The following is a 12,056-nucleotide window of genomic DNA, read 5'->3' as shown; positions in this document are numbered from 1 at the left end:
ACCGAAAGCAAAGCTCTACGAGCAAGGACGGGCTCAGCTCATCGGTAAAAGCCAGGCAGGGGAGACATCGTGCCCGTTTTGACGACGGGTAAACTTGTTGTTGAAGAGTTTTTATATTGGACGGAGGCAGCGCGCGGGGACGAGTAGTTCCTTGCACCATTCTGGGGAGAGTGAGCTGAAGAGCTATGTGATACAGGGACTGTGAGAGGCTGGACAAGAGGGACTGCGCAGAAATAGGGCGTTTGGCTGTGGAAGTGCAGTGGAGGCCGTCCTCTGAGAGTCGCAGCTTTAAACTCGACGCAGAGAGAAAAATGAAATAAATACTATGGTGAGTATTGAAAAGTTTGGACTTACTGGGAAAAAGTCCAGTTCTTATGACGCAACTATAGACACATCATCATGACCAGACCTTACTAGTGGCCCGAGATTATGCAGCACCTTCACTGAAGTAGAGTGAGATGTTCAGATCCTGCTTTTTTGTTTGTCCCGTTATTATTATATTTGATAAATACAGTATTTTCTAAAATCGAAATCTGACCCACAAAATATACACAGCATAGAAAATATCCATAGCACTGTGTGATGACGTTACCTCTATATTCGATCGCAAACCCGGACATGCCCAGTGAGGCGTCAGACCTAAACGCCAGGAAGAGGCTGTTACCGCTGCTCTCCATCCGCTCTGGCGCCTGGTTGCCTTGGAGACTTGCGAGTAAAGGCCCATTAGAGTCTTCACCTTCGTAGATGTGCAAGAAGTCGTAGCTCGGCTCCATGTTGAAACTGTGGCCCCCAAAAAATACCAAACATACAAAAAGAAGTTAGACTCTGGTCATGATTTGTATGTGTTTACTTTCCTGCAGCAATAAGTTCAGTGATGTTCGGTGAATCTAAACACCTCGCTCATTTGCTGGCTTCCAAAGTTCTCTCTCTCTCTCTTAATGACATTACTGCATGTACCTATTCATTTTCATACACTTTCTGGCATGTGTTTACTGCATTAAAAATTAAAACCTGTCTAACGCTGCAGCAGCCACTAATGCACGTTCCTTTGCAAGACTTTGCAAACTCCACTAATCTCTATACATGTGTGAAGACATCTGGCTGTCGAGAGGGCGAACGTACACACACACACACACACACACACACACACACACACACACACACACACACACACACACACAGACACACACACACACACACACACACACACACACACACACAAAGTCTCAGTGACAGTTGTTGAGTTGGGCCCATCTCCCTCCTGACATGTTTGTATATGGCTATATGTGCACTGTAAAGCCCACATTAAATGAACCTTAAGCTTTCGGAGTATGACTGTGTGTAGTAGCTCTCCAAGCTGTCCGCTTTAAACATGCAGCTCAGTGTTTGGCTCCAGTCTTAAGAGAGTGTCAGCAGGTTCAAGTCCACAGCAGCACCACTGATACGTCCATGAACATGTGCTGTAGTGTTTTCCAAGCGCTGAGGTTGCTGTGCTGCTGCAGTTAGATGACTAACCCCTCGTAGTATGTGGACCGAGTGTGCTGTTAGCAGATAATAAGCCATGCACTCCCACTGTAAGCAAGGACAGGTGAGGCACAGTTCTGCATGAGTTACTATAACAGTTGTTGGTGTAGGAAGATGCTAATGAGCAGGAAGAGATGGGAGATGAAATAATTCAGCATTCAGATTATTTAAACAAAAGGTTTTCAAACACCTCATAAGCTTCTTAAGCTTTCAGGAAACGCACAATTTAGTGGGAACTCCAAAGTACATAACACAGAACAGGCTGAAGGTTTAAAATAGAAACACACAATATTTTTCTTAGGATGTCTAATTAATCTGGCATATTATCAAATGTTATTATATAAGTTTAGACCATGTGTTTATATCTGGTGAAGAAAAGGCTTAGGAGCACATACTGTAAGCTCCTTCTGCACTGACAAAGCACTAAAATTATCCATGCTAATACCTTTTACTGATACATAGACAATGTTTAAACGCTAAAGCTACTGAGTGCATTAACAGGAACACAGATTTTACTGAGTGGAAATATGGACAGAACCACAACGATGTCAGGAGAAGAAGAGTCTGTTAAGACCTAACAGCCAGTTAAAGCTAGTGATAAATGGCACATTTATTAATGTTTTGACAGAGCAGTTGGTGCCTCTAACTCTGACAGTATATAACTATACAACAAGAACAGGAAATACTATTCAGGTGGATGTAAACAGTGAAATACCTGGAAGAACAAGAAACAGGCTGTTATTTGAGTTGAACACAAATCCAAACATGGCCGTTAGTAATTGGGTCAATCTAAGTCTGTTTCTACTGAGCATACGACAAATAATTACTAGGTCTAAATTAGATAAATAATGACTATGAATTGACACACAGCATTCACAAAACAGCCAATATCAATAAAACTTAATTAAAAGTAAAATGAAATTGTCTTACAGTTACAACGGAGGAGAATTATCTCTAGCTGGAGACAAAATTGGGTCATTCTTTCTCCTTTGGCAATCTGGAGAAAGTCCGCTTCGCTTTTATCTCTTTGCAACATGTGAAACTCCAGACTTCACTTTTGCTTTAGTCATAGGCCCCTTAACCTAACCAACTCAAAATATTCATGTAGGAGGCACAACCACCAGTTGAGACGTAAATAACAAACACGCTATTACCGACTCCTAAAAACAAGTCATTTTTCACGTGGTCTGGAGGTTCCTGCACAGATACACTTATCAGCTGTAACATTAGATCTGTGTGTATAATATCACATAGGTTGTTCTAATATGCACGAGAATGAATGAGTTTATTGAAGCAGAATGAATGAGCTTATTAAACCAGGGTCCAGTTCACCAGTGAACAGGATTTATAGGTTGGTTGGTCTGTTGGAAAGTCGCCAAATACTAGAAAATCCCACCAAACCTGCCAATTGCTCTGACCCAGTCATCACAATTAGGCTCCTGTCAAAGATCCATGTGGCCGCCCATTGTTTCTGCTCCCAACCTACCAACTTCAAGAATTGACTGTTCACTAGCTGCCTAACATCCCACTTCATGACAGGTGCTATTGTAACAACATAATCAATGTTATTCACTTCACCTGTCAGGGAATTTCAATATTGTGCCTGATGGGAGTGTAATCACTCTTCAATGATCTGTATGAAATTACCCTCCATGTTCATTATGATTAAAGGCAATGACAAGCAGGAGAAACTCACCTTTCTGAAAAACTAGTCATTAAGCTGCTGAAGTTGCTTTTGCTACAATTGATTTTTGTTGTAGTTTGTTGTACAGATGTCGATGTAATGCTCAGAAAAAACAAGCTTAATTTAAAGTCAATTCAGTTTGTCCTAATATTGTGTGTTATTTAACACATCGGACTAAAATGAGTCTGGACCTGGACTATAATAGCACATTTGTCTCTGTGGGCCACAGTGACTCATGTCAAATCTACACTGAAAAAACAATAAAGTCTTGAATAAAGCTCACGAAGGGTGAAGCCCAAAGAGAAATATATAACAGAAAATGACTGACAGCACTCATCCAGTCTCATATCTTTAAGTTCGTGTGCTCTCAGGTATTTTCACAAATTCATTTAAAAGATGTATTTGTTGCAGCCTCAAAATGAGGAAAGGCATCATCTTGTGTTTGCTCTCTTATCTGCTTTGATGCATTAGTAATATTTCTTCTTAAGTATCAAGCAGGCTTCAATGACTGCTCCATTAACCAACACATGGCATGCATCAGTAACTCTGTATTTTCCCAAAGTGATATCTCCTCCCTGCAGTAATTCACTAACTCTTGACATGAAATATCTCATAGAGAACTTTTATGACTGTTGTGACATTTGTGTTCTAGCTTGAGTGCAAACATTTTTAATTAACATTAAATGATCCTAACTCGACTACTTTGACTTAGTTTTGCTAGGGCACCTTTTATTAGCCTCTAATAAACCAGCAGGGGCTATGTGACAGAAGAGCCCTCTTCGAGGAAAAGCAGGCAAAGGAAATCGTTTTGACTGGGGTTGCGGTGTGCACAGACACAGATAGGCGTACCTTTTGAAGATGAGGGCAATGACAAAGTCAGGGCTGACTCTGACTCTCCAATCACACTCCTTCCCTGGGGGGTAGGGCTGGGGGTAGTTCGGGGACAAGATGACGCCAGAAGGGCCGCTGACGTTACCACCACAGGTCGCTAGAGAAAGACAAACAGCGAGAGAGGGAGAGAAAAAAGATGATTACGCAGCTTTTGGCTCGGGTAATTTGGAAAGAGAATCACCCTCGACTGGCCACTAATACAAGCCCTTAGTCAGACAAGGCGGAAGAGAGTGATGGGGGGCATGGCAGTGGTCGGTTAGAAGAGAGAAGGAAAAACCCATGGTGGGCCACTGATATTACCTCCACAAGTACCCAGGGAGGGTGAGAGAGCAAAAGAGAGATGGAGAGACTGTGAGATTTAGTTACAGTGCAGGGCTGGGGGTAGTTAGCGCAAAAGAATCACCCCTAGTGGTCCTGTTATCCCACAACAAGCCAGACAGAAGGAAGAAGATACCGGCAAGAGAGACGGATAGATGCATTCAAGCAGCAATTTGGTGATGAATTTGAAACAAGGAGCGGCGTCTTGGGGGCGGCAGGAAGGTGTGAACGGATTATCAACAGTGAAATAGAGGTAAACAAAGGCATTAACAATTGCAAATCAGTCAGACAGGCACACACTTTCACACGGCACTATTGTGCATGACGTTAGTTTAATCTTGGGGGCTTTTCGGACGCTCAGGAATTGGCCTTACAGTAGGTGGTAAACGCGCAGGAGGGGAGCGGAGCGGAAAAGGAGGGGATGATTTAAGCGCTACATCTTATCTACAAACTTTAGGTCGCTCGCAAAAAGGCAGGATCACAACATAATGGGCTGCAGAGGCATGGCTACAAGGAAGGCTGGTGGCGCCTGTGACCATGCAGGAGGATGCCCCTATAGCTACAGCTGATAACGGAAGCAAGCAGCTAAAGGAGGCCGCTGGCTCCGACAAGGAAGATCTGTCCACAGCCCCATAGCTTCGAGCTGGACCGCAGACAGGAGACAAGAGATACACACACATGGACGTGCGTGATGTCATACTACTATATCCTTCTCCTACAGTAAATAATTAAGAATCCAGCTGCCCATGAATTTTGTGGTAATCCCTTGTGACTGTCCTCATCCATATATTATGACCAACTTGACATTATAGAGTATATCACGTGTGACAATTGAGGAACTTGGTCCTTTAGAATGAGCCCAGCAGCAACACAAAGAAAGAGGCAGGATCATGTGAATAACATGTTGAGTGGGATGCGACAGCTCAATGGGCTAAAAGCACCAGGAGGTGATAATAGAGTGAAATGATCAAGTTCTGGCTCACTGGTTCATATACTTAGCTCAGCATCAGCTACTCTACCTGCATCTCTCACCGCAGTTCTTCTCTTGTTCACTTTAGAATATGCAAATGTCCTTTTTTCCACACGTAGGTTTAATATGCAAGAGTCTCAAACTCATTAACGTTACACTCATCACACTACATCTGCAAGGAGTGATTCGATTCATCTTCAGCGCTCTCACATATCCCCAGAGTCAGCGCGTTACGTGCACCCACCTACACACGTCGGAGGGTCGGGCTGCCAGTAGAATCTGTTATCCATGCGCACACAGGTGATGGTGTCCTGGCCTTGCAGCTGGTAGCCTGGGTCGCACTGAAACGTCATGCTGTCACCAGGCTCCTTGCTGTCCCCGTATCGCGAGCCATTCACGGGAATGCCTGGGTCGTTGCAGGTCGTGGCTGTAGTGGCTGTTGAGTGGGAAACACAGAGACAGATGTTGACAGAGACAGTCACACTGAACCTGGTGAGTCCTAACAAAATAATTTAACAAGTCCTCGTACTATATTAAAGACTGGAGCTCAATCAGGTTGAGCTGAATGCAATAGTTTAAAAAAAAACTCTCTCTTTGGTTGCTTCTACAGTATGTGTCCTCCTCAAGGGTTTAAAAATAAATTGTTGTTATGCTTTTACAGCAACACAGTACAGAAGCAGAAAATGTAGGGAAAGCAAGAAATTGCAAAACTTTGCTTTTTTTCTGTGAATCAATGGATAATGAAGCAATTCATGTCAAGTCCACTAAAATGACTGAACCACGAACTTTAATTTTTTGGTCTACTCGCTTATAACCCACAGACATACCTGCACATTCTGAAGCAGCATCCAAACATTGACAATGTGTCACGAGAATAAAGTCTTCTACAACGTGTTGGGAACTAACATGCAATCTACATACCTCCAAAACAAGACAGCCTCTGCCACTGCTTGGTTCTTAACCTACAGCTGATCAATATTTAGTCATGAACCTTCAGATTCAGAGAAAATTATATGGCTGTTGGACGAAACCTGGCCAAAGCAAAACTAAAACCTCTGCAGGGAAGCCTTGTGAATTACAGCCCACGCTGACGGCGTAAATGACCTCCTGCAGACGTGCAGCCAAACGTGGTGTTAAGACGTGACGCTAATTCATCTGTCCAGAACCAAACAGTATTTATCCGATCAGGGCACAAAGACGACAAATCAACCAAAACGTATAGAAACATCAGCCACTCCACAAATCCTCCAAAGTTGCTTTGAATAAATGAATGTGGTGGTAAATATCTTTCCCTTCGTAAATCAACATAGAGGTAAATACAAGAAGTCATTACCATAGTAATAGAAAACACTGCTTTGATTAGCATGTTAGTGAGTGTAAATATTTATTGTTGGAAAAATGGAGACAATAGAAAAAAAAACGAATGTGTGACAGAGATAGTAAAAGTGCACTGAATGTAGTTATTTACATTTTCAAATATGCAACTTTTAAACACAAGGTCTGACACTTACGGCTGTTGGTTCGCATGTGTTTGCATATTTGTGAATGCGTCCAAGGCCTTTGTGCAGCAGTTGCACCGATAACTGAACGGCTACAGTACGTGAAGCAAAGTGTCTGACTGCAGCTGGGATTGATTCAGCTGCTACAGTGGATCACGGAGGCTTTGGCCAACGACTGCTTAAGGACTACAAGTGTTTCTGAGTCCCATAGCTTAATCATATTTACTGCCAAGTGCAAGTGTAGTGTGAGTAAGTAGACAGGTTGCGCGAAATACTGCCAAACAACAGCAATAGTTTATGTTCACTAACAGAAACCTACAGTTTGCTGCTAATCAGTTACATGATTAAAATGAGCTAAAGTTATGATTCATGGGATTTATTAATGCAATAAAATACAATACTTTGTTAGTGAACCTGCTTCTTATATATAAACACTGAGTCACACTGATGTTCTGTTGGGCCCCTTCCTTCCTTCATTACACAGTGAGTCCCAGGGTGAAATATTAGAGTTCTCACTTGATCCTTAGGCTAACGGCTTTTCAGAAATCCTGTTAAATGCAGCATTGATTCCAAATTAATTCTCTTATAGCCAAAATAAATTGGGTTTATATAATAACGAAGAAAGTATACATGAGAGCCGAGTTTGCTAATTAGCTCATTTAATTGCTAATTGGTTTTTGTCTTAAGTGGGTGTTGGGAGTGGAGCGGGGCAGACCGCCCAGACGAGGAGTTTTGTGCCATCACGGTGAAGTTTGCTCTTCTTCTTATTCAATGTTTGAACTTCAAGTTCAACGTTTCTGGCACAGAGAAAAGTCTACTTACTGGAGAACTGTATGGAGAATCCCTGTTTGCTGATGAAATAGTCCGAGTCGAACTGCAGCGTGAGGATGTTGAAGGTGGAATGGATGTCCTCGGGTAAGGCCTGGCCGGACCACTCCTTCAAAAGAATCCCCCCGTCCGACGGCCCGGATGGACCGTCCCACACTCTCAGGATATCGTGGCCGACCTCGGTGTCGAAGACGATGAAGTGCAGGCTGAGGACAAGGCAGGAAACAAAATCCCAACGTTACCACGGGTTTTCTAAACAAAAGGTGGTTTATCGGAGCGCGCACACATCGGCGGCAGCCGCAGCGTTTTGAGGAGCACGGCGGTGGCATAATGACTAATGTGGTGTACTCACCATCACAGCAGTGGCTTTGATAGGAAACATTTATCCCTAATTAGAAAATCTATTATTACCTGACAGACTCGTGTGAGTGAAGGAAGTGGTATAATCCTGTAATAGTCCTGTTGCATCTGACGGCTGTGCTCGCTCAGGAGCAGCAGCCTCATCCAAACACGCAAATATGACCATATTACTGCACTTCTTAAACCCCTTCACTAGCTCCCAGTGCAACAGAGAATTACCTTCAAAATCCCACTGCTGGTCTATAAAGCACTTAATGGTCCGGCTCCCCAGTATATTACTGACCTGCTCACTGACTATAGTGCAGCCGGACCCCTCGGGTCATCGGCCAGTCATCTTCTGACTGTACCCACAAAGCAATACGGGACTTTAGAGGCAGCTTTTTGTTACATGACCTTTGTTTCTGGGACAAATTGTGCTCGGTACACACGACGTCCTGGAAGAGCAGACCCCCTCCTCCATTGCGCCTTCCTGAGGTTTCATTCTTTTTGCGAAATGTTTATTGGAAGCGTTTTTCCCCTCGGCTTCGCGGGTCCACAGATGCGTAGAGCCGTGCCACTGCAGGGCCGACGGTGCAGCCCACTCTCATAAAGTTTGCCTTTATTATTTTATGATTTGACTTTACAATATGGATCAATTTGCTTTTATGCTGATGTAAAGCATCTTGAATTGCCTTTGTGTTTGAGTGCTTTAAAATTAAAGTGCTATATAAATAAAATTGACTTGAATAAAATTACTACTTATTGGATTGTCTTGCTTAGGACCCAGAAGACTTGCACTTTCTAGGCCCAATGGAAACATTTATGCTACTTCTCAGGACAGTTCATTTTCTTCCCAAACATCCATATGAGAAAAGAAGGTCCTCAACAATCAAACCTCGTGCTCACATTGACCTCTGTGTATGTCCAGCATGGTTACCTGATAGTCTTGCCTGTATCAGCCTCTATAGTCCAGGTGCAGTGAAGGTTGTTGTCGTACGGAGCCGGATATCCTGGAGACAGAATGCGTCCAGACACCGCTCCAGTTATGTGACCTCCACACTCCGCTAGAAGACAAAGGGAAGATTAAACCTCAAAAAGGTGAACAAATATGTTCTTAGCTTCAACTATTGTACCTGTATGTGTTGTTTATTGCATTCACTCTTATTATGGAGCTTAAAACATGTTACATGGTGGGAAGATGAAGCATAAACTGAACAGGGCATTCTTCAGAGGCCCTGGATAAAGCCTTATATTGTAGGATTACTGCAGGGTTAGTGTGAATTACAAGCTCTGCAGCAGACTCTGTTGACATCTTGCAGTTCTCAGCCATGAAGTCAGCTGAACTTTATGGAGGAACATGAGTCATCAGAATAACTTCTTATATGGCGACAAAATAAAAACTCTTTCTTGAAGTTGCACCCATTCACCTGCACTGGCGTATTTCTTTACCCTCTTACAGTTAAGATGGACGTGAAAAAGGTCTACACAGGTCCTCACTCAATTATGAGGCCCATGACCTGAGCTGGACTGGGTTCATTTACCTCATTTGGGTCAAATTGGCTCTCATTATGATACTGTTACACCTGCCAGTACAACATGTGGGTGGATCTGAATGACTCATACTGATATGGATGCTAAAACATATTAAAAATCATTTAGAAATGTTTTAGACATGAATATATGTTTATATAAATATATAAAGTAACATTCTAGTACTGTGCTTGTACCTGCTGCCAAACAACTCAGTTTATTTGCACTATGGCTCTGCAGACTTTTTGAAAATGTTGGTTGCCTTAGGTCAGAAGAAGCAGTTTCAACAAAAGCGGGTCAGTGCTGTGACAAGATGGGTTTTACTGCAGGTGCAACTAATTAACATCAATATATTCTTATCTTTTAAATCTGTCTGTCTTTATTTTCTTGCTGAGTATCATCCTTTTGAATATCTAAGCCGATACTGTACATTAGGATCCAACATTTATTACTGGTCACGGCCTCAGTCAGATACAGTTTGATTCTATGTGTGATCATTTCATTTCATCTAAATAAGAAGTGGCTTTTCTGTTACTGTAAATTTCCGCCAGGTGTGAAAATATGAGGCAAACAAACTTGCTGTTGTTGCTTCTGTTGTTGTTCTTGTTGTTGTGTTTCAAAGTTGGTAAGTAACTTTAATAACTGCTTTCTGTGCACCTTTTATTCATGTTTGTATTATTTCTATACAGTCTTCAGTGGTTTGAGGAGATAGCAGGGGGAAATCTGGCCCACAGTCCACAGAGCCAGTGGACCTTTGCTGATTAGAAAATGTAGAGAAGAGAGGCTACATCTGTGCATACTGTGTGTTTGGACACCATGAACCCAGCCCTGTAATCTACAAAACCATGACAACCTACTGCTGTTGCATCGCCACAGGCAGAACGCACACAAATACATGTAACATGGTAGCAAATAACCACAGAATTGGACCCAAGGCCACAAAAATACTTCAAAATACATATTCAGTTATGTAAGTCACACAATAAACAATGAGGTTTCATTTGTGAAACATAGAGCAAAGGCTCTAAAACACCTCATTTGGCAAACTAGGGCCAGTGACAACTACAATTTCCCAAGACAAACCAGAAAGAGAGAATACAAGTCAAACACGTGCACAGCGGAAGGCGGACAGGCTCACTGTGTGGATAGGAAGGAGAGAATCCCACCGAGAGAGACCACCGTTCGGTTTGACTCAGTGTGGCACCGAGAGAGACAGACAGTATAGAAACAGCCCGAGGCAAAGCCGTCTCCATAGTAGTGCACACAGATATGGGACAGAGCCAGACAGACAGGCAAGGAGACAAGCAGAGAGGCAGACAGACACAAAGCCCGCTATAAAGGCAGTTAGCCCAGGGCCCCGCTAGCAAGTCTTCTCCCATGGCTGCTGGCTCACCTGAACCAGGAAAGAAGCCGAGCAGCTTCAAATTAATGAGTGACTGCAGAGGTTCACGCGCACGTGCACGCACATCCTGCCAAAAACAGATGTGCATTCACCCGCCACACCTATACGCTCAACGCACACACATTGTTTTACATCAGGCCATGGGTTGGCAGGTTAGAAAAGCACAAGGTCTGGCCCTGCTGTGGGGGATTCCAGATGAGCATGTGCCAAGTGCCCACGTCCACACTTGCAATACTTACATTTGTAAAATATGCAAAGCCACAGCGTATTAATGGACCGGCAGGAATTATCGACTGCAGAAATTGCAGAAATGCCTTTAGGGATTTCAAAGCCAGGTACAATGAAAACATGCTGGTGGCTGCTGAATGATAATAAGACAGCGTAACGGACAGATGCACACGCTGTATCTAAAACACAAACAACTTTATACGTTCACCAGCACAAAGAAACAAAAGGATGTCTGAGCTGCTGAATTGTTTGGCAAACTCCTGTCCAGCGTCATTAAGAGCTGCCAAGTGGCAACTACACCAAAATCTGCCCTCTGGCAGCTCATCGCGCTCAAAACCTGCGAAATATTCTAATATATTGCAGCTATGCCAAATAAGAAAGATTCACTTTTTGGACATTTTAACCACGTGAAACATAAACCTGAGTTTGTGGGAGCAGCAGGAGTCACATGATAGTTTAATATTATATTATGCTTTCTGGCACATCTCTCATATTTATTTTACTTGTTCCATCACTTCCTGTACAGTTGGTCTCTGAGGACTTAGTCATGTATCATTTTAAATAGTCATTTTCCAGTAATAATTCAGTAGCACTCATGTGTGTGAAAAGGAGCACTGAGCACCTGAATGCTGTGATGCTGAAGGGCAGCTTTATTTGATCTTGAACGTATTCAAAAATCAACAGTTCCCAACGAGTCAATATTGTTTTTACATCGCATCACTTTCTGGCATCTGCAAAAGGCCTCTCCTTATAGAATATTCTATTTATTGTGCATGCTGAGAATAGATGAGAAAGCTAAAGCTGCTGTCAAAGTCCTTGGCATCAAATGCGGAGCGCACCTTC

At 42.9% G+C, this 12,056-nt stretch overlaps 1 protein-coding gene across 5 annotated transcripts in view; it reads right to left on the bottom strand.

Moving 5' to 3' along the window:
- Positions 1–12,056, bottom strand: part of LOC114852296 (CUB and sushi domain-containing protein 1-like) — a 202,180-nt gene that overhangs the window by 75,172 nt on the left and 114,952 nt on the right. For all 5 annotated transcript variants that reach the window (XM_055507498.1, XM_055507499.1, XM_029144613.3 and 2 more), the window contains 5 exons: positions 8,991–9,117; positions 7,709–7,920; positions 5,632–5,823; positions 4,058–4,196; positions 593–780 (listed from right to left, as the gene is read on the bottom strand). In XM_055507498.1, the coding sequence (XP_055363473.1) occupies positions 593–780; positions 4,058–4,196; positions 5,632–5,823; positions 7,709–7,920; positions 8,991–9,117 (858 nt within the window). The remainder of the gene's footprint in view (positions 1–592; positions 781–4,057; positions 4,197–5,631; positions 5,824–7,708; positions 7,921–8,990; positions 9,118–12,056) is intronic.

Source organism: Betta splendens, chromosome 3, assembly GCF_900634795.4.
Source record: "Betta splendens chromosome 3, fBetSpl5.4, whole genome shotgun sequence".
Taxonomy (NCBI): Eukaryota; Metazoa; Chordata; class Actinopteri; order Anabantiformes; family Osphronemidae; genus Betta; species Betta splendens.
This window is presented reverse-complemented; position numbering and strand designations above follow the sequence as displayed.